This window comes from Oryctolagus cuniculus, chromosome 8 (genome assembly GCF_051225735.1).
Source record: "Oryctolagus cuniculus isolate XC-2025 breed Fujian yellow rabbit chromosome 8, ASM5122573v1, whole genome shotgun sequence".
NCBI lineage: Eukaryota > Metazoa > Chordata > Mammalia > Lagomorpha > Leporidae > Oryctolagus > Oryctolagus cuniculus.
This window is the reverse complement of record NC_142874.1, coordinates 38,004,238-38,027,673: the sequence shown is the minus strand read 5'-3', so window position 1 is coordinate 38,027,673 and position 23,436 is coordinate 38,004,238. Positions and strand designations below refer to the sequence as shown.

Below are 23,436 nucleotides of genomic sequence, written 5' to 3'. Positions count from 1 at the left end.
TTCATAGCCAAAGTCTAGTAGTCTCTAAAAGTTATGATTTCTTCTCCTCCTACCCATGCGAACTCATGCTGATAAAAGGATGTCTGTCCATTTAAAGAAAGAAAGAAGACTAACAAAATCAATAGTTGGTAGAGCACCAAGGTTCCGAATGGGAGGCAATCAAACTATAAGAACTTTCCGCCCTGGAGGTGATATGTAGTCTTCCTGTTCACATTGATAATTCTGCCAGAATTAGCAATAGTCTATACAGAACTTTCTTGCAACTGGTGCAACCTAATTAGGAATCTCTTGTAGTTTTTCACACAGAGTTCCCTGTACACTGAGTGTCATATAGTTTTTCAACCTTGAGATCAGGTGAGAGGAGACCAGGAATACTATGCACTGGTCTTGGAAACTAGACAATGGACCTCTAAGTGTGCCTATCTGCTTGCAAGTCCTTGGAGGAAGAGGTGCACTCATTTGAAGTTGAAGATTCCTGAAAACAGCCATGTATCTAGCAATTAGAATAGCAGGGCTTTGTACCAGAAATTTGACTTTTAAATAAGTGCTCCAATAGATTTTTATCAAGAGTTTTCAATCCCAGGAGGCTACAGTAGTCCATCTCAAAGGGTTGGGGAATGCTCTTAGTTTTTACTGTCTGGACAGCTGACTCTGATAATTATTATCAGTCCTCAAATGTTGGGTTAACGTTTAAACTTTTAGTTTCCCTACATGCTGAACCACAGACACATTTAAGGAAGCAGAAGAACATCAGAATTCTTTCTTATTTCTGTCTCTCCTAGGATCAGCAAGTTAGGGCAATGATAGGCATACTCAGTATATTCAGGCTAGAATAAAAGAAATAAATATAATCCAATGGCCAACCATACACCATAGGGCTACAGGTGGGACCAAGTTAAGGATCCATTCTAAGAATCTGTGCAGTGAATAGCAGCTAAGCCATAGATTGGAGGATGGATGGTAAAGTTCCAATCTAGAATAGCCAGCCAATTAATAGTGGCTTTATGGCATTTATCTTTAATTTTATGATTGTATCTTCAATTTTATAATCAGTATCTCTAAAATAATTCTTGCTAATAACAGGGATTGATTTTATTTCACAGGCTTATAACTGAAATGTGACTCAGCTTTTTCAGACATATTTCCCTAACCTAGGAATGAGTATTTATTTGAGTGGACTTTCAAAAGTTTATGGAAGAAAAGAATTCAAAGATAACTTTATTTTGGAATAAAGAATATTGAAATGCTTACCTAGTTCTTAATATGTATTCTCAGGCAGTTTATGAATATCTCTCAATATGTTTTTAAAAAGATTTATTTATTTATTTGAAAGGGTTACACATAGAGAGGAGAGGCAGAGGGAGAGAGAGAGAAAGAGAGAGAGAGAGAGAGAGAGAGAGAGAAGTCTTCCATCCGCTGATTCACTCCCCCAATTGGCTGTAACGGCGGGAGCTGTGCCGATCCCAAGCCAGGAGCCAGGAGCTTTTTCCAGGTCTCCCACGCAGGTGCAGGGGCCCAAGGACCTGAGCCATCTTCCACTGCTTTCCCAGGCCATAGCAGAGAGCTAGATCAGAAGTGGAACAGCTGGGTCTTGAACTGGTGTCCATATGGGATGACGGCTCTTTAGGCCAGGGTGTTAACCTGCTGCACCACAGTGCCAGCTCCAGATCTCTGTATATGTTATTCCCCTTCTTTTTCCAGGTCTTCTAGCTTTGCTGCTGGCTTTCTTTCAAACTTCATTCTCAACTCCCAGAACAAACTACTTCCTTCCAACATTTGTTATGTTCAAATGAAAAAAAAAAAAACAACAAAAAACAGAAAATCCAATCAGTATTGAGAAAGAGTACATGAATTCTGATAGTGATGATTTTTTTAGCTATAAGAAGACAGCTAGGAAAAACAATTTTAGATTCTGAAATGCACCTACAAATGCAGAAAGAAAAGACAATATTTTTTAGATTCTCCAAATCAAAAATTTCAATAATTTTATCCCCTTATAAAAAGTCCACCCCTAAAATCTTAATACTTAAATACTAAATCCAGTATAGTTGACTTATAACAGCTATCTTTTTTGTCACTTTCCATGGAGGAAATGAATAGAATTTATGTAGTTTTTGTTTCATCCACTATTTTTCAATCTTCCTCATGATTTTGTGACCTCTCCAAAACTAATTACTACTGTTTCAAATATATAACTCTGACTGATGTAGAATTCAACAGTTAAGGCTGTAGGTATCTATGAGAAGGGAGTCCCGTCTATATATAAGCTGTATCAGCATGGTCATCTTCTCAGTGAAACAAGGTTGGAAGGAGAATATGAGATTGACATACACAGTGACAGGACATGTGTGGAAGGACAGTGAGAGACTTTCTACTATATGTGGTATCTCTGAAAACACATGATTTTAGAGACCTGGAGTCCTACAGTCAAGGTGCCAACAGGGCTCTTTCTCTCTGGAGGTCTCAGGAGATCATCCATTTCCTTACCTCTTCAGTAGCCAGAAACCATCTGAATTCCATGGCTTGGGCCCCTCCCTTACATCTTTCCAACTTCTGCTTCTGCATCACTGCACTGCTTGGATACTCTCTCCTCTCTCTTCTAAGGACTTTTATGATTGAATTGGGCCTACTCAGATAATTCAGAATGAGCTATATAAATATGCTTGATATTATAACATTTTCAATATCTGTTTTTTAATGTAAAGTGATATTCACAGGCTCTGGAATTAGCGTGTGGACATATCCTTTGGGCAGGAGTGGCATCATCTAGCACAGTTAAGGTTATGCGTATAGGAGGAGTCAGATCAAAGCTCCGGATTTCCTGACTTAATTCACTCTACTGTTTATTTTTTTATTTGGAAAATTATTTGTTTATTTAAGAAGCAGAGGGACAGAGGAAGTGAGAAAGAGAGAGACAGGAAAAGAAACAGAGCTGCCATCTACTGACTCTCTCCCCAAATGCCCCAACAGCCAAGGATGGGGCTGGCCTGGGGCCAAAGAAAAGAGCCAGCAGCTGAATCCTGTCTTTTTTTTTTTTTTTTCAAAAAAAAGATTCATTTATATATTTGAAAGGCAGAGTCACAAAGAGGCAGAGGCAGAGAGGCAGAGAGGCAGAGAGGCAGAGACAAGGACGGATCTTCCATCTGCTGGTTCGCTTTCCAAACGGCCACAACAGCTGGAGCCAGGCGGATCCAAAGTCAAACCAAGGTGCCAGGAGCCTCCTCTATGTCTCCCACTCTGGTGCAGGGGCCCAAGGACCTGGGCCATCTTCCACTGCTCCCTAAGACCACAGCAGAGAGCTGGATCGAAAGTGGAGAAGCTGGGCCTCACACCAGTGCTCATATGGGATGCTGGCACTGAAGGCAGCAGCCTCACCCACCATGCCACAGCGCCAGCCCCTGAATCCTGTCTTTTATGTGGGTGGCAAGACCCCAATTATCTGAGCCATCGCTGCTGCCTCCCAGGATCTGTGTTAGCAGGAAGCCTTAGTCAGGAAACAAAACCAAGAATTAAACCCAAGTACTCCAATAAGGAATGATATGCTAAAGACTTACAGCCCTATTTTATGTTGTTGTTTTTTTTTTTAATGTGAAAAATCCTTAACTTCCTTAAAATCAACTTTACCTAGGATCAGACTGAGGAAACCACAGATTTTCGAAGCAGACCAGAAACGTCTGTTTGAGTAGCCTTGGAAATTAGAGCAAGATTTTTGTGGACTTTTAAAATTGGTTTCTTGGCAGGGATGAAAATGAAAGTAACAGAGTACAAAGAAGAAAGAAGATCAGTTCAATAAATTGCACGCATATTATTTTTTGGTAGAACATGAAAACATGCTCCATGGTGGGTTGATTTTTATTCACTTAGGCTGATAGAATGGAACACATCAGAAGTTGCTTGTTTCTGTCAACTTTGGCTGCTGTCTGTGGGGTTGGAATGATGACAAAGGAGGGGATCACGGAACCCTGGCTTATATGCTGTACAGTGCCAGTATGGCACATTAGCAAGTCATTTTAACTCAAACACAACACACACGAAAATGAAGCATTTATTGGGGCTGGAGCTGTGGCGTAGCAGGTAAAGCCGCCGCCTGCAGTGCCAGCATCCTATATGGGTGCCGGTTTGAGTCCTGGCTGCTTCACTTCCAATCCAGCTCTCTGCTATAGCCTGGGAAAGCAGTAGAAGATGGCCCAAGTCCTTGGACCTCTGCACCTATGTGGGAGACCTGGAAGAAGCTCCTAGCTCCTGGTTTCGGATTGGTGTAGCTCCAGCTGTTGTGGCCAATTGAGGAATGAACCATCAGATGGAAGACCTCTCTCTGCCTCTCCTTCTCTCTCTGTGTAACTCTGACATTCCAGTAAATAAATAAATCTTAAAAAAAGGAAAGAAAATGAAGCATTTACATTTTTCTAAGAACAGTGCGTAAACGGATTATGAAGCTCACATGTCATGAATGTTTACCATGTGTCAAGCACTGTAATATGTCCTTTGAAGATGTAATCACATTTAATCTCCACAATTGCCTTATTTTTTCAGGAAAGCCAACTGATGTTGGGAGAGGATCCGTAAATTGTTCAAGGTAAGGTCAAGCATCAAAGGTTTTATGAATCCCTTTCCCTTATCTGCATGTCATTTTGTCATATGAAAAATGTTTACAATGTATAGAATCCAAACAGAGGATCACATAATAAAGATAGCAAATTTAATGTGTGTTAAGTTGTACTGTGTATATAATGCTTTCATAAATATAAGCTCATTAGATCCTTTCCAAAAACCCCACAGAGTATAAAAAAGTTACTCTTTATATTGTCTTTGTTTTACAGACAAGGAAGGTGAAATTTAGGGAAATTGTGATTTCCCCCAATTTACAAAACTCTCAAGTTGCAGATACATCTAATTACCTTCCACCAAATACCACTTGCTGATTTTTCAGACACAGAAAAGAAAAAAAGAATATCATAAGCGAAGTGACTGGGGTTTCTAGTACATTAGCTTCAGTGGGCCAAGGGATCAAATGATGACCCTTAACAATGTACAAGTCGGTTGGCGCCACGGCTCACTAGGCTAATCCTCTGCCTTGTGGCGCCGGCACACCGGGTTCTAGTCCCGGTCGGGGCGCCGGATTCTGTCCCAGTTGCCCTTCTTCCAGGCCAGCTCTCTGCTGTGGCCAGGGAGTGCAGTGGAGGATGGCCCAAGTGCTTGGGCCTGCACCCCATGGGAGACCAGGAGAAGCACCTGGCTCCTGCCATCGGATCAGCGCGGTGCGCCAGCCGCGGCGGCCATTGTAGGGTGAACCAACGGCAAAAAAAGGAAGACCTTTCTCTCTGTCTCTCTCTCACTGTCCACTCTGCCTGTCAAAAATATATATATATAAAAAATAATGTACAAGTCTCTTGTGCCCTCACATGCCAAACAGACAAAACAATACTTAGGTCACAGAAAACCAGAGGATATAATGTGTAGAAAGTACCATGTCACCTGCTAATGTTATTTAGAGATACTTACTTTTAAAAAGCGAAATAGCATTGAAATCATTGCACTGGAACAAATTTTGTTTTGCACTCTGTTCTTTTCAATAGGCCATTAATGCTTTTCACGAGAAGCCTCATTAATGACTCCTGAATGTGGCTAAACCAGTTTAGGACTCTTTGTGTATTGAAGTTTCATGTTGTTTGTCACATGGGAGAATTATCATGCGTTATCATGAATTATCACACAAGAACTCATCAGGATCCTTCAAAGTACATTCTAAATGTCTTTTTATGAAACAGATATGTTTTTCTAACATACTAATGGTAGATTCAGTAAGATTTTATCCAAGCAGCACAGGCTAATTTCAACTTTTACTGTGCTGATAAATGATCCATTCAGAGAAAAAAATTTTTTTCATGTTCCATGTCAATGGGTTAATAGAAAGTTACCTCCTTTAGTTATTTTTAATAGAAAGTTACCTCCTTTAGTTATTTTTATTCAAGTTATATTTGTTAGAGAAATTCATAATACAGTTGTCCCATCTAGTGAGATTCACATTTGATTTTTACCAAAAAAGGTAATGGTAATTAGAACATGAAAAGTAGATGTTGGCAAGGGATTTTCTAGCAAATTATCACTTGTCACTCAACACTTCTGTTAAAAGAAGTTGTTCAGTGATATTTGTTTTAAAGCACAATAAGGAAGACATTATTCAGGACCATCACTGTAGGTTCAGGGCCTCTGCAGGAAGGCCTTGCATTGGGGCAGAGAGATCAGACTCAATTTTGACTGCAACAAGAGTTAAGTGGGAATTCAAAACCCAGGAGCAGAGTGGGGTCACTGGTTGGGAAATTACAAAGATGAAACATCAAAGTAAGGGAAATTTTGTCTAAACAGGACAAACAGTATTCTTGCTGAAAGTAAGTTAGAATGATGAGATACCAGCTGGGATATTGTAGAAGATAAGGAAATTTATCAGTTATCAAAGATGATCAAACATTACATATAGAAGATCCTTGTCAGACTGATTTATTAGGGCTCTTTGCTAAAGCTGGATTTTACAAGGAAGTGGACAGATGTGCCTAACAGAAGATTCAGAAGTCTAACTGAAGTTTGACCAAGCAACAGAACGTTGATCACTGCCCATGTGGGTGCTTGGCGTATTCAGTTACTAAAGTCACACACTTAATGACTGGGTTGTACAGCCCTGTAAAGTTTATGAGAAACTGTCAAACATGTTGTTTCATGATATCTCATAGTAACTTAGTTGAACAAGGACATCCAAGCAATGCTATCACCAACATAAATGGGCTCATACGGGTTGGGTTGCCTTGCACAAGGCACAAGGTTGATCCAGGTCTTTTCATTACTGCATTTCAGATCTTTTCACTATGCACTTCCAGTGGCTAGACTATATTTCTCAAAGGTTGGCAAAAGGGGTTTAAACATAGTTATTGATTCCAAAAACATCAATAATAGCAACAACCTCAGAAACAATATTACTTAATCATTTCTGTGTATTTGACAAGTGGTACTCAAAGCATCATACCTGCATTAAAACATATGCTGCCTACAACAACACTAAAAGGTAGGTAATATTTTTAATTTTTTCAACACTAGTATATATCGATTTATTATTTTTCTGATTTTTGTGTATAAGTGATAAAGTTGTAGTTCCAATAAATTAAGCAGCTACCCAACATTAGGTCTTTATTGACTGGTAAAAGAAAGAGTCTAGGGCCGGCGCCGCGGCTCAATAGGCTAATCCTCCGCCTAGCGGCGCCGGCACACTGGGTTCTAGTCCCGGTCGGGGCGCCGGATTCTGTCCCGGTTACCCCTCTTCCAGGCCAGCCCTCTGCTGTGGCCAGGGAGTGCAGTGGAGGATGGCCCAGGTGCTTGGGCCCTGCACCCCATGGGAGACCAGGAAAAGCACCTGGCTCCTGGCTCCTGCCATCGGATCAGCGCGGTGGGCCGGCCGCAGCGCGCTGGCCGCGGCGGCCATTGGAGGGTGAACCAACGGCAAAGGAAGACCTTTCTCTCTGTCTCTCTCTCTCACTGTCCACTCTGCCTGTCAAAAAAAATAAAATAAAATAAAATAAAAAAAAAAAAAAGAAAGAGTCTAGTTAATCTGAGTGGTTCATCATTACACTACACTGTCCCAAAGCTAAAGGAGTCATCTTTGTGGTATAGCTGGTTAAGCTGCCTCTTGTGATGCAGGCATTCAGAGTGATGGCTGGAGAACTGGCTCTCCGCTTCTGATCCAGATCCTTGCTAATGTGCCTGGGAAAGCAAAATAGAAGAAGCACTTGGGTCCTCGCTATTCAGGCGGGAGGCCAGGATGGAGTTCTAGGCTCCTGGCTTTGGCCTGGCCAGCCATAGCTATTGTGGCCATTAGGGAAGTGAACTAGAAGATAGAGGGTCTCTCTCTCTCTCTCTCTCTCTCTCTCTCTCTCATTCTGTCTTTCAAATAAATTAAATATTTCTTTTTTTAATTTTAATTTAATTTTTTTCTTTCTTTCTTTCTTTCTTTCTTTCTTTCTTTTTTTTTTTTTTTTTTTTGACAGGTGGAGGTAGACAGCGAGAGAGAGACAGAGAGAAAGGTCTTCTTTCTGTTGGTTCACCCCTCAAGTGGCCACTATGGCCGGTGCGCTGCGCCGATCCGAAGCCAGGAGCTGGGTACTTCCTCCCAGTTTCCCATGCGGGTACAGGGTCCAAGCACTTGGGCCATCCTCCACTGCCTTCCCGGGCCACAGCAGAGAGCTGGACTGGATGAGGAGCAACCAGGACAGAACCAGTGCCCTAACCAGGACTAGAACCCGCGGTGCCGGCGCCGCAGACAGGATTAGCCAAGTGAGCCACAGCGCCGGCCAGATTAAATATTTTAACAAAGAAAAAAGAGAAGTAACCAAACACCTGAATTAGTGGCTCTCATTCTCTCCTACTCCCTTTTAAGTCCATAATATTCAGTATGTAATTGAACATGAACTAAAGAAGAGCAACATTTTAATACACTATCTAGAAACTTTTAAGTTAGAGAATGCTTTTGGTACACAAACCAACAACTCAAACACCAGATTCCAGTTATCACAGAATGAGATTATAAGAAAGTATATTTCACTCTGATTTTATGGGACCTTAAATCCTGCAGGGTTTCTGAAGGACAAAAATTCATTACTATTAATTATTGCCTAAGATTTTAATTTCTCATTGTTCCCTAATATACAAAGCACATAAAGAGATCTCCTGATTCAGGAAAAGTGCTTGACTAAATGACCTCTAAAATACTTTTCCATGATCAAATACCTCTCAGTGATCTAAAATGTCTTTCATAGCATAATCAATATAATCATAGTATACCATTTCTTACCAAAAATAAAACAGATAATATCTCCTATTCATGTATAAGTTTGCACTGTGGCTAACAGAAGAACAGTTAGTTTTTTTTTTTTTTTTAAGATTCATTTATTTTTTTTCAAAGGCAGAGATATGGCCAGGGTTGGGCCAAGTTGAAGCCAGGAGCCAGGAGCCAGGAGCTTCATCCAGGTCTCCCACGTGGATGCAGGGGACCAAGCACTTTGTGTCATCTTCTGCTGCTTTCCCAGGCCATAGCAGAGAGCTGGATAGGAAGTGGAGCAGCCGGGACTAGAACTGGTGCCCATGTGGGATGCTGGTGTTGCAGGCAGACGTTTAGCCTTCCACACCACAGTGCTGCCTCCAAATTTTTTATCTCAATCAACTGACTCCAGAAGCATAAAGCATTTATAATATACATAATGATTAACTCTATAAGGAAGTACATACACACACACACACACATATATATATAATATGAGACTGATTTTATTTTTATTTGTACATCTTATGGCAAGAAAAACACTTAAAAAGCTTTGGTGTAGAAAAAGTGATTTTACTCCCTCTCTTTCCGGTGGTGGAGTCGGGTGAAGATGTGCAGAAATGGCACCTAGCAAGGGGTGGGAAAAGAAGGAAGAACGGGTCATGAGCCTTGGGCCTGGAGTGGCTGAACGAAAGGAAGTCGTTGGTGAGTGCCACATCTCTATGGGCATCAGTGACACCTCTGTGCACGTCATTGATCTCTCATAAAGAAACCATCTGCTGAGTGACTGGTCGGGTGAAGGTGAAGGTGAAGGTGAAGGTGGCCTGAGATGAATCCTTGTCATGTGGTGCCAAGTTGTTGCCCAGGATATGGCCTAGAGGTGCAAGGAGCCAGACCTCACTGCCCTACGCATCAAACTCCGGGCCACAGGAAGAAATAGGACCAAGACTCCTGGACCAGGGGCCCAGCCAGCTCTCAGGGCCCTTACCTGCTTGGGGATGAAAATCGAGAAGTTGAGAATGTCACCCCATCCCCTCTGACAGCACCCACAGGAAGGGGCTTGGCCTGATCAAGCCCTGTGAACAAGACTCCCCACATTATGTTTTCTGTCAATAAACTGTTATCATGTAAAAAAAAAAGTAACTTTAAAAAGTGTTTCTTGGAGTGAGCATTTGGTGCGCTGGCTGAGATGCCAGTTAGGATGTCAACATCCCATGTTGGAGAACCTGGATTCGGGTCCTGACATCAGTTCCTGTTGGAGCGCCTGGATCCAGGGTTGACTTTGGTTCCTGACTCTAGCTTTCTGCTGATGTGCACTGGAAGGCAGCGGAAGATGGCCCCAGTAGTTGTGTCCTTGCCAACCAGAAGTTCCTGGCGCCTGGTTTCAAGCCCTGCACTTCTTCGGCTGTTGCAAGCATTTGGGGAGGTAAATAAGCAGATGGAAACTCTCTGTCTATCTCTGTCTGTCTCTAGTTCTCAAATAAATAAATAAATATTTTTAAAATATTTCTTTTGATATTTGATAACAGCTTTTTCACATAGCTAAACTGACAGTTAATTTGCAAACTAAAAAGAAACCTGAATATCAACTTTTCAGGGATCTTTATTATTGAACCTCTTTGATTTCTTATTTCCCACTGATCCAGATCCGCATCCTAGAATGTCTTATGTACAACATCAGACCCTTTTCTTCACTGGAAAGCATTCTGATCCAATCATTTCAAGTATTGGGTGATTGTATCAGCAGAAGTCACATTGATTATTACCGTGAGCCTAGGCAATACTGGCACCTGAAGTTCTGAGCTACACTGAAACATATGAAGAGAAAGAAAATCACCATATAAGGAATTGATGAAATTAAAGAACATGCTACTCCCAAAAATGCTCCAAAAACAGAAGTCTTGATTCTGTGATATAAAAAAAAATCGGCAAAATACCAAAGCCCTGAAAAATACGTGCAGAGACCTGAGAACACCCTGCTAAAATGTGCCTCTATATACATAAACTAAGGTTTGGTATTTTCACATCAACTGGAAAAATCCTTGAAAACAATGGTTATGATACTTTTAATATTTAACTTTCCGGACAGTTTTATTTTTATTGTTTGAAAATATGAGTCATATCAGCTGACATTTCTGATAGTTCCATATTGCCTTTTATTTATTTATTTTTCATTCATTAGACTGATCTTCAAATAGTTAGTGTTGACTTTAGAGCTGGTTAAACCATTCTCTAAGCTCCTCCTTTTCCTCTTTAACTGATTCTGCTAAGCTTGGGACATACAAGAAGAATGCAAGATATTGTTTCTGAGAATACTCGTATGACATAATCCACTGCATGATATTATTCTATACTTCTTGTTCAACAGGGCTCACAATAGGTAGGGCACATGGAGAAGTAAATCACCCCACCTTTAGGGCTCTTCCGTGACTGGTGGACACCCTTCTCCCCATGAACATTATATCCTTTGTAGCATCTTGGGGTTCAAACAAAAGGCAGCCCTGATTTGGTGCAAATATGTATTGGATAAAGGATAATAAGTGCATAAACAATTCTTGCAGGAACATTGAGGTTGGAAGTCTGAGTGAGACACTGTGCATGTGTGTGTGTGTGTGTGTGTGTGTATTTTACAGGAACATGCACCCTTCTTTTCCCTCTAGCATCTTTCTCCAGGAGAACTTTCCCAATTTTTCAGCCCAGACAATAACACACTCCAGAACACAATGCAGACTGAGACTCTGGATGGCTCCACTACAGTTCAAAGGAGCACAGGTAGAGACATGATTAAAAAAATTCTTTCTGACCTATTAAAAATTGTTACATCTAACTGGAGAAAAAAATACAGAAAAAGGAAAAATCTTGGCTCTCAATAAAGACAATAGCCATTGTAACATTTTCCTGTGAATTTCCCAACGGTAGCTTTTATAGCAAAGTGTGTACCTATGTGCTCTTGTTACTTTGTTCTGCAAAACCATTAAGAAATTGAAGATGACTACTTTCTGAGTCTTTGATGTATCTAGCAATGTCTCTTTCTACATCCTTACATATTTAGCTGCCCTCACACCTTTTCATGGTCGCATGGAGTAATGAGCCATTTTAATGGTTAAAACATAAGGGGCTAATATTAAATACTGACAACTTTCTATAATCTAAAAGCTTTTCATTGCATGAAAGACTAGTCACTCCACCACTGATGGGGATTTTTGTGAGTCATTTATTGTTTTGCTTTTTGGTTTGATCGCTATTTCTGTATAAGTTATCTTTCAACATATCTCTCTTCCTGCTGATTCCAGTACAATTTTATTGTCTTAGTGTTCTCTCTAAACCGTGTTGAGATTGTTCTCACAGCATACTACTCATATCCTAAAATACCGTCCTCCTTAAGTCCATTTGTGACAGGCGACCTCCCTGGGATCTAATTACTTTCTCCACAACAACCGATACAGCCGCCTCAGGCAGAAAAGCTTTTAACTCGCTCACCTGCACACCGCGGTGCATTAACTGATCCAAACAGAATGTAGACCGGGGATAGAGTAATTCAACGTCTGCGAGGCCTTTCTTCGTACTGGGCCTTTCTCAGTTCACCAGCTGCCTCTGAGACACAGCAGCAGCAGCCAGTTCTAAAGAGTCCAATCACGCAGAATCGGGGCACCTGGACATGACCTAGGATCGGGTACCCTCAACCCCGCCCCAGGGATGAAGCGCCACACCTCGCTGGATTGTCCGGTCTAGCAAGGGGCAGAGCTGATACTGACATTTTGTTCACCAAATCATATTCCTGGAAATTTTAGGTGCTTCACTCAACCCGTCTCCATGACTAAAAGCAAGCTGTGGTAAGCTCAGTGTTACCAGCTTCTAATTTGCTACATGTGTGATCAAACCACAAAGGAACAGTTTATCTGCAAGGCCACCCAAAACCATGAAGATGCTGATCCTGGGGGCATATTCCTTTTAAGGTTTGCAACGCGCGTGTGTGTGTGCGCGCACACACACACACACACACACACACACAGAGAGAGAGAGAGAGAGAGAGAGAGAGAGAGAGAGAGAGAGAGAGAGAGAGAGAGAGACACTCCTCTCCACTTAGATTTTGCTAAGCCTGAGAGCAGACCCCTGCATAAGAACACATGTGGCGTGGGAGGGGGCGCGAGGCACCTTATGCTGGCAAGGCAAGCGGCTGGGACTTCTGCATCCTCCTCCTTATGGCCTCAAACCAAGGCCTTGTCACCGGGCGGGGGCGGGAAGGCACTGGAGAGAAGCCGCCTAGGGAGCATCTGAATTCCCTCCTCTGTCGTTGATTGGCTGGAAACTGGTAGTCACTGCCCGGCCTCCCGCGGCTCGACTGGTTATTGGGCGGGAAGAGGTGGCAATCAGGGCGGGCCGAGGCTGCTGCGCTCGCTCCGGCTCGGTGCTGCCGCCCCGGCCGGCTTGCGCTGTGGCTGCCGCGGCTGCTGCCCGGGTCCCTGCGACTGTGCGTCTGCGTGGGGGCTGCCTCCCGGGCTCCGGGCGCAGGTACCATGGTGAGTGCTTTCCGCCCGGCCGCACGCCGCGACCCGGGGCCGGGCCGGGCTGCTGGAGGGAACCGGCCGCGCCGCCAGGGCCGGAGGAGCGCCGCTCCGGCCGCAGGGGCTGCCTCGCGTCCATCGGGACTGGGGCGGTGGGGACGCGAGGGGTCGAAGGGCGATCGGAGCCTCTGCTGCCGCCGCGGGTCCTTTGCGCAGGACCGCGGGTCCCCGGACTCGGCAAGGGCAGGTGCGGCCGGAGCGGCCCTTGCGGGTGTGGGCGGCTCGGGGGCGTCCCGGCGCTGCCCCGCTGCTCGGCGTCTCGGAGCGGTGACAGGTGATCGAGGCTGGGAGGATGGCGTGGGGGTGGCGCGGAGGGTGGCGGGGTCTTGCCCCTGCTGGGATTGGGATGGCAGCCCCGGCCGTGCTGGGTACCGCTCAGGGAGCTGAGCCGGGCGGGGGTCGCGGTAAGGGGTGGCAGGAGAGCAGTGGAAGCCGACGCAGGGGTCCTGCCCGCGAGCCCCTTTCCACCCACAGCGGCTCCCTGACGCTCGCGTTTCCCCCTCTGCCCTCAGTACGGATTTGTGAATCACGCCCTGGAGCTGCTGGTGATCCGCAACTACGGCCCCGAGGTGTGGGAAGACATCAAGTAAGTGCCAGGCCCCGGGCCCGGGGCCCTGCGTGCGCGCCTCGCTCAGGGGGGACCCCCGGGGGACGCCCCCCGGTGCGCCCTGCCGCGCCCCGCTGCCGCCTCTGCCTCCCTGCGGGGCCGCGGGCGCGCATCTCCGCGGAGAGGCCTCCGCCCGGCGTTCCCGCTGCAGCCGCGCTCCCACGCTCCGGAGGCCCGGAGCGGCGGAAAGGAGCCCCTTGGGGTCACCGAGGCCCTGTGACCCGGCCTGAGCGTGGGAACGCGCTGCCAGCGCCCTGGCGGCTCCCAGGCCCTTCGGGCGAGTCGGCGCCCACGCGGAGATGGGGAGGGTCGCGTGTGCAGAGGCCGTGGACGCCCAGGGAAGACCGGGGCACCTTTGCGGTTGGCACACCTTGCAGAGGTGCCAAGTAGTTATTTGGGAATGCCGAATCGCACGCAGCGGCTTTTTCTCCATCGCCACTGAGGCCAACGCATTGATTCATTCTGCATTAAAGTGAAATTGAAACGTTTTATCTTGAATTTCCCCTGTCCTGTTTTTCTGCTGTGATGAGGCCTTGGCAGTTCTGGCTCCTGGTTTGTCCAGAGCCTAGAGCCCTGGACTCAGAATCTGACAGGAAATACCACACCCACCTGAGAGTTTGAACCTGCTGGGTCATCGCCTCTCCAAGCACGTGGAGCTTTTCCATATATAGAAATTCACGGATTTTCCTATGAGAGCAGAAATTGCGCTCTTGAATTCTAACAGAGGTAGAGGGAAGTGTTACCTGGTGGAATAGATGGGAACACATTGCTGTTCTGTGCTCCGATTCCTGTACTTTCTGATTGCATTTTCTTATCCCCAGTAGATAGCTTCCATGGCTTTTTTTTTCTCCCTCAGCACATTGCAATTAACATCAATCAATTCTAACGTGCCTTATTGTGCACAATAGTGATTTCTTAGAGCTGTCTTTTCCATGGGTTATAATGAACAAGGTTATAAATTAAGGGCTAGAATGCCACTTTTCCTCTCCCTGGACTTCTTACACGTTCTCTAAGCCATTTATGTCACGCACAGGATGCTTCTTTAAGGCAAGGCTGAGATTTGGCAGTCACGTGGTTGTGTCAAATGAGCGTCTGAGCACTAGAGGTTAGAGATTGGAATTCGCTGTCCACCTTATAAATACATTATAAGTTTTATTTTGCTTGGTAGGCAGTTATAGAGAAGGCAGACATCAAGAGCAAGATTTTAAGTATAGGATAGTTTTAAGGCCCCTTTGTGAATTTATGAAACCAACAAGCATATTTCGCATGTGATGTGTTCTCATCTCTAAGAAAGGAATTCTGAGATTTCCTGATGGATGTGCCATAGTTTAGAATATTGAGAGCATAGTAAAAGATGACTGTTTACTATGATTAGACATCCCTTACATAACTTAGCCAGATTTAGAATGTGTGTCCCGCCCTTTGCCAGTTTAAATCATTTGTAAATATAGAGATGAAAAATTATACTTGGTGGAAATACATATCTGAAACTTCAAACAATTAAATTATCAAGAAATTTGTTCCTATTGTAATATTTTCCCCAAAGAAGATGAAAATTTCTGAAAACACACAAATAACATCCATGAACACTTAACTACCAAATCATATTAATACTGTTGTATTCTGTATCAAAAATAACTTGGTACATTTTAATTAAACACCAGTATCTTTTAACTCACCAGTTTACCTGTCACTAGCCTCAATCAGTATCCTTAATTTGTTTAAACAATGACAATTCTAGTCATCTAAACGTATTTTTTCTTGGTAAAAATGAAGCAAACTCTGTTGATATTTTCTCATCAAAATACTTCAAAGGTTGTGTCTATGTCAAAGAAATACTGTCAAACTAGTGTGGAAATTCAGGTGTTAATTTTGGTTCTTGTTTTGTCTGAGCATCCTTTTGGAGGATCCCAGCCTGTCTTGGGTGGAGTTTACTGTCTGGGCTGCAGAATCTGGTTAAGCTTTCTGCCTTGAGGCGATTAAAGCTGCTCCTGTTTTCAGCCCAGGACCCCGGAGGGATCTCTTGCTGGAAGATCATTTGCTTAACGCAGCAGAGATTCTCACTGCCTGGGAGCAGGGAAGGAGAAATTGCCCCAGTATAGTTGTTGAAAAAACCCTCCTTGAGTCGCTCTGATCTTTCCTCCCCACTCCACCCTCCACTCCAGGGGAGACTCCTGCAGTCCCTGGCCCACGATATTTTCAGTTTTAGCTTTTTATGAGATGTTAGATATAGGAGGAAACAATTTTTTGCTTGTTTGTTTCAGTAAGTACCAAACTCCTTATCTTCTCTTTTGGTTTGTGAGAAACTATCTAAATTGATGTTTATAAAATTTTATATAATACTTTTTTGGTTTTGCAGGAAATGGCCATCCATCCTTCATGAGAAAGGATGCCAAACATTTAATGACAAATAAAGCCCTAAGTAACAGAGTCCAGACAGAAAATTCTTAGTGGATGAGAGCCAAAAATGCTTCATTATAAACTCAGTGTCCACTTACACTCTTAACCAGCGATATAACTGTTTCACAAGGGCTTTAAATTCCTCTTTTTAAGAAAAAGAAAAATCATCTAGATCAAAAGACCAGCAGCTCTCTCTTAAAGGGGCAGATAGTGAGTGTGTTAGGCACTGCTGCAGGCTGTCAGAATTGAGGATGTTATGTAGCTATCTAGATACTAGAATGTAGACATGCAAAAATGTAAAAATCATTTTTAGTTCCTATACCAGGCAGAATTGAGCAGTGGGCTCGATTTGACCCATAGACTACAAGTTAGCCAAGCTCTGATTTAGCCCCATAATAAACGTGAAAAAGCCAAAGAGATTTCTGAATCTACTTCCAATATTCTATTGTGGATTTCCTTTTGATTTTCAGATGATTCTTTGAAGAGGCCATGGTTCCTAAAGGATGAGAAAAACTAACTATTGATTTAGAAACTTAAGTCAGGATTTTTACTGTTGACAGAGCCCCTTGACGTAATCATCTCTGTTATCCTTGTATCAGCCTTGGCTGAGCTTATCAGGCATCAGATTGTTGGATTTAAGTATCAGCTTTTTAATTTCACTGGAACATATGCATCCATCTAAAGATGGATTTGAAAACCTGGAAATTCTAAGGTGAATAAAGTCTTATTTAAAAATTAGTAAACAAACCAAAACACCTGAAAGCTATTTGCCTAGGGTTGAAAGGCCAAAAAATAAATTTAAAATTGTTTTTAAGTATTAAAGGTCTACATAGTGTAAAAATAGGAGGCTGGCCCTTATCTTCCATTGGGTAAAGAATACATATTTGTTTAGGATGGCTTTATCTGATTTACTTACAGCAAGATAGCATATTTTTTCATTCATTGATTCATTTTTTTTTTTCATTCTTTGTTAAGCTTATCTTGAATGGGCATAGTCTGTTGTAGGCACTGAGGTTAGAAAAAAGAATGATGTAATCCGTCACTTCAAAAAAAGTCTGGAGATATCAAGATATTTTTAGCCTTATTGTTTTTTAAGTTTTACTTTTCCGGCCTGTAACTCAATGTGGAAACATTTTGACCGCTGCATAGCATATACTGATCTGCTAGTTTGGAAATTAATATGTCTAATTGAATCTGCTAATCACAAATTATGCATCATGGTTCCAACAAGCAAATGCTTTACCATAAATTAGCTTTTGTGACTTTCCAAGTTCCCTAAGCCTTCTAAGTCTCTGGTGAATTAAGCCGCTGCTGGCATCCCATGTCAGAGTGCTGGTTTGAGTTCTGGCTGCTCCACTTCCAATCCATCTTCCTGATAATGTGTCTGGGAATTCAGAGGAAGATGGTTCAAGTGGTTGTGCCCTTGCCACACACATAGGAAACATGGATGGGTCCCAGGATCTTGGCTTCAGCCTGTCCCAGATCTGGCTGTTTTGGCTATTTGGAGAGTGAGCTAGCCCATAGAATATCTCCCTTCCCCACTTCCGATGCACACCCTCCTTTTTGCTGTGCCTTTCAAATATACAATTAAATAATTTGTAAAGAATTAAACTTTATAAGTCTCTATAACAAAAGGGAAAGATAATACTTATTTTATAGTGTTGCAAAATACTTAAAAATATAATATATATAGGGTTGCAAAATACTTAAAAATTTTTCAGTTCTTGAAAAATAACTGCTTAATAAATGGTAGCTATTCTTTTTAATTTTACCCAAAATTAGAGGTTTTCAATCCCAAGCTCACCTGAGACACATGGAGCTCCCTTTTTTGACATAGACCCAGATACTTCAAAATGTTCAAAATGTTCATGGAAATGATATTACAAGATAAGTTTATTTTGGTGCAAAAATTGAAATCCATGCATATGAGCAATCCTCAAAAAGTTCTAGAAAATGCATATTGTGAAAACCTATGCTTGTGGCCGGTGCCACAGCTCACCAGGCTAATCCTCCGCCTTGCGGCGCTGGCACACTGGGTTCTAGTCCCGGTCGGGGCGCCGGATTCTGTCCCGGTTGCCCTTCTTCCAGGCCAGCTCTCTGCTGTGGCCAGGGAGTGCAGTGGAAGATGGCCCAAGTGCTTGGGCCCTGCACCCCATGGGAGACCAGGAGAAGTACGTGGCTCTTGCCTTCGGATCAGCACGGTGCGCCGGCCGCGGCAGCCATTGGAGGGTGAACCAACGGCAAAGGAAGACCTTTCTCTCTGTCTCTCTCTCTCACTGTCCACTCTGCCTGTCAAAAAAGAAAAAAAAAAAAAAAAAGAAAGAAAAACCTACGCTTGAATTTTAAAATATTTGCCCAAAGTAGACTTTTTGTTTCATTCAATTTTTCTACAATTATTTTTTAATTTGAGAAGCAGAGATAGAGCAACAGCCAGGACTGAGCCAGCAGAATCCAGGAGCTAGGAACACAATCCGGGTCTCCCAAATGAGCCATCTTTGCTGCCTCCCAAGGTCTTCCTTAGCTGCACACTGAAGTCAGGAGCTTGAACTGAACCCAGAAACTGAACCCAGGAACACTGGTGTGGGAAAGGAGCTACTTACCCAGCCTCATAACTGTTAGACCAGATGCTTGTCCATCCCTGAGCTCCTGGAAGTGCGCATCAGTAGGTAATAACTTCACTGGTATTGGTCATGATTCTTTTTCTCAGCTGTTCCATACAGCTGGTACCCACACACTACATACGCAGCGCCTTTCAGTCTCTTCCTCGTCTTCACCCTCTACCACCTTCCCTCCAGTCGCTGTACCAGCCCTCAGCCAGGTTGTTTGGGTCTGACTTGCCCTGTTCCTCTCCATCCTGCTGGTCTTCTGCTGATGTTCTGCTTAGAAATCAGTTCTGCCACTGCCCTACCCCCGTTCCGTGTTTGTTGTTTGGCAATGCGACATATGCTCTTTTTTTTTTTTTTTTTTTTTTTTTTTGACAGGCAGAGTGGACAGTGAGAGAGAGAGACAGAGAGAGAAAGGTCTTCCTTTGCCGTTGGTTCACCCTCTAATGGCAGCCGCTGCAGCCGGCGCACCGCGCTGATCCGATGGCAGGAGCCAGTATCCAGGTGCTTTTCCTGGTCTCCCATGGGGTGCAGGGCCCAAGCACCTGGGCCATCCTCCACTGCACTCCCTGGCCAGAGCAGAGAGCTGGCCTGGAAGAGGGGCAACCGGGACAGAATCCGGCGCCCCAACCGGGACTAGAACCCGGTGTGCCGGCGCCGCAAGGTGGAGGATTAGCCTATTGAGCCACGGCGCCGGCTCGCGACATATGCTCTTAATACTCATTTTACCCAAACAAGTTAAAACAAACAAAATAGTGTAGCACCAAAATTTGCCACGTTTTAAGCAGAATTTCATAATCGTGAAGATATGAAATAAATTTCTACACATTCCTGCATCTATGCTTAAATATGAATAAGTCTATGCATGTTTTAAAATGTTAATGATATTTTATGTAATGAAGCTACTTAAAATTCCCAGTCCTTTCATCTCTGTAATTTCAATTGAGTGCTACAACATCTACTTGAAATAAAAAAGGGCTCCCTAGCTCAATACTTTTAGTTTTCTATCTTTTTTTTAAGATTTATTTTATTTATTTGGAAGGTATATTAACAGAGACAGGGAGATCTTCCATCTGCTGGCTCACTCACCAAATGGCCACAATGGCCAAGGCTAGGCCAGACCAAAGCCAGGAGTCAGGAGCATCTTCCAGGTCTGCCATACGGGTGCAAAGACCCAAGCACTGGGGTCATCTGCTGCTGCTTTCCCAGGAGCGTTAGTAGGGAGCTGGCTTGGAAGTGGAGCAGAGGGGATATGAACCAGATCTCACATGGGATGCTGGTTTTGCAGACAATGGCCTTAGCTGCTATGCCACAATGCCAGCCCCAGTTTTCTTTATTTTCTTTAATACTGCTGAATTTCCAAGAGGTTAAATGACTGTTGAAGGGAATTATATATAGGAAGCTAAAGAGTCAGAACTCCAACCCTGCTATTCGAGAGTCAAGTTTGATACTTCTTTTAAGCCAACTTAGAAAATAAGAGCTAATGTAGTAAACATACACAAGAACCATATTCATTTCCCACCTGGAAAATATTTATACTGAAAATAGATAGACCAAGAACCATATTCATTTCCCACCTGGAAAATATTTATACTGAAAATAGATAGACCAGATCATGGTTAGGAACTGGCCTTTCTGTAGAAAGATCTTCCAGTTAGAGAGGTAAGCTTAGTGTTTAACTTGATAAGCTCACTAGTGTTTGATGTTATTTATGCTAGTCCAAATAGGTCTATGTATGTAAATAAAAAATTTGGTTTTATCAGAGCAAGATCTTTGCACATTATGTTGAGCACCAGGAGAGAGATCAAAAAGTGTGTATTTCACCCTTCATATTCCCATAACTAGTTTTGGCAAATATTAATTAGACATTGCCATTTGCAAGAAAAATGTCCTGTCTACGTGCTCACCTTTCTCCAGAATAAGCCACACTAGCAAGTGTTTCTCTTTAGTGTGCTGGCAAGTGATAGTTACAGGTTGAAACAGTGCAGATGTCGACAGGAACATACTCTTAAGGAAATGAACATGATAAAGAAATCTGTGAACTGGCCCATTTAGAGGGTGACAACTCAGAACGTGTGAGAACCTGCAGCTTTTCCACTTGCAATGTTGACTCCTTGTCTAGCAAACAGGAAGCTGTGGGGGGAAATGGTTGTGGATTCTCTACTGTTGTGCCTAGTAGAGTGGAACACCTTTTCCAGTATCAAACTGTATCAAAATCATTGAGGTTAGATAGGTTTCTAGTCATGGTCAAGGTTCTGCAGCATTTATTATTTATTTATTTAAGATTTATCTTATTTATTCAAAAGGCAGAGTTACAGGGAGGGAGAGGAGGAGGGGGAGGGGAAGAGGGAGAGGGAGGTCTTCATCTGTTGGTTCACTCCTCAAATAGCCACAATGGCCTGGGCTGGGCCTGGCTAAACCCAGGAGCCAGCAGCTTCATCCTGGCCTCCCAGGTGCGTGTAGGGGCCTAAGAGCTCGGGCCGTCCTCTGCTGCTTTCCCAGGCGCAGTAGTAGGGAGCTGAATTAGAAACAGAGCACTCATACTCAAACTGTTGCTCTGATGGGTTGCCAGTGCTGTTGGAGGAGGCTTAACCCATTATGCTATAATGCCTGCTCCACAATATTCATTGTACTCGTTTGTTACTGTGGTGTTTTTTTTTTTTTCTATTGCATATTCTGATCCACTTGCCATGCACTGTTGGATCATGAAATACTAAATTGCTGGTAAATTCAAATTCTTATGGTCAATCTTCAAATCACTGAAACATAGACTTTGTGGTCTATGCATCCTACTTTTCTTTAGCACTCTAGCCTCATGGGCCACTTTTTAGGTCCTCAACCATTCTGAGATTTTTTTTTAAAGATTTTTATTTATTTATTTGAGAGGTAGAGTTACAGACAGTGAGAGGCAGAGACAGAGAGAAAGGTCTTCCATCCACTGGTTCACTCCCCAGATGGCCGCAAAGGCCAGAGCTGTGCCAATCCGAAGTCAGGAGCCAGGAGCCTCCTCTGGGTCTCCCACACAGGTGCAGGGGCCCAAGCACTTGGACCATCCTTCACCTCTTTCCCAGGCCATAACAGAGAGCTGGATTAGAAGAGGAGCAGCCAGGACCTGAACTGGCACCTATATGGGATGCCAGCACCACAGGCAGAGGATTAACCTACTGCGCCACAGTGCTGGCCCCTCGTTCTGATATTTTGGATGTGTCAGAGTGACACACCTGTGCTAGGAAGGGTCTTTTCTCCTCTCTTGCAACTCCCACAGCATTAATACTTTTCGACATTGAGATGTCAGAACAAATGTTAATTCTTAAGGGAGCCTTCTCTCACTGCCCAAATTGTGCCCCCCAACACTGTATATGTAAAAGAGTAGAATTATGTTTCTGTACCATTTAATTAATATTTGTTCTGCCTCAGCACACTCTAGTCTCCATTAACTATTGCCTAGGAGAGAGCCTGATAGAGTGTTCTCTCCCCTCTCCCCTCTCCCCAAATATATATATATGCACACACATACACACACCCCTATGAATGTAATTCCAAAAGTTTTTGAGAAAAGATTAAATACGAAAGCTTACTTTAGTTCAAAACAATTTTTAATCTATTCATCATTTATTCACAGTAAGTGTTTTCCATGAGCCTACTCCTCATATAGGAGTAGGTATTAGACACTCTACCAAGTTCTATTTCTCTCTCATATATATATGAATATTTATTCATAAATTGCATATCTTCCACATTTTTGGTTTCCAGAGAATACAGCACACACATATTCATCAAGATGGTTTTTCTGTAACCAGAATTTATGTCAGAATGGTGTTATCTTTAACCACGATTAATAAAATACAAGCCCTGTTGAAATGCACATTTCTTTCCATCCCAGCTTTATTGCCACATAATTAAGAACAAAAAATTATATGTATTTAATTTGTAGGGACTTGACGTTTGCTGTAGACTGTGAAATAACCACCACAATCAAGCTAATTAACATACCCATGCCCTCACATAGTTGCCCATCTTTCCTGTATGAGAACACGCAAAATCTGTTCTGGCAAATTTTAGGGACATATTTTAGTTTTGTTAGCTGTAGTCACATTGCTACACAAAATGGACATTTCTTTTATCAGTAAAAGGCAGAAGCTACAACAGTAAATTATAGCATTTCCTTTTGGAGGGTCCAGAGTTCTATGTGTCTCAAATCATATGTGGATGTCTTGGAAGGCTTAAGAATGCTGTTGTTGGACTGCCCATTTCATTAATCAAAAGACAGTTATTGGGTTGGATTCAGGATGCGATTGAATCCTTTAGCAAATCTCTAAAAGGCAGGTATGTGCAGTGCTGTTTAAAGTCAATGTCATGGATTGTAGATAAATGTTTGTAATACTGAAATTAAACTTGAAAACCAGATGGAAATGCTCACCCTGTCATTCCATTTTGAGTGTAATAGCTCATATATAT

At 43.1% G+C, this 23,436-nt stretch overlaps 1 protein-coding gene and 2 pseudogenes across 1 annotated transcript in view; 2 read left to right on the top strand and 1 right to left on the bottom strand.

The window, feature by feature from the left end:
- LOC138843473 (ATP-binding cassette sub-family E member 1-like) overlaps nucleotides 1-23,436 on the bottom strand; it is a 1,090,710-nt pseudogene that overhangs the window by 883,891 nt on the left and 183,383 nt on the right.
- Nucleotides 9,373-9,919, top strand: LOC108178036 (small ribosomal subunit protein uS11 pseudogene; annotated as a pseudogene).
- Nucleotides 13,153-23,436, top strand: part of GUCY1B1 (guanylate cyclase 1 soluble subunit beta 1) — a 53,702-nt gene continuing 43,418 nt past the window's right edge. The window contains exons 1-2 of the mRNA XM_008267287.5: nucleotides 13,153-13,323; nucleotides 13,881-13,954. Of these exons, the coding sequence (XP_008265509.1) occupies nucleotides 13,321-13,323; nucleotides 13,881-13,954 (77 nt within the window). The 5' untranslated portion in view covers nucleotides 13,153-13,320. The remainder of the gene's footprint in view (nucleotides 13,324-13,880; nucleotides 13,955-23,436) is intronic.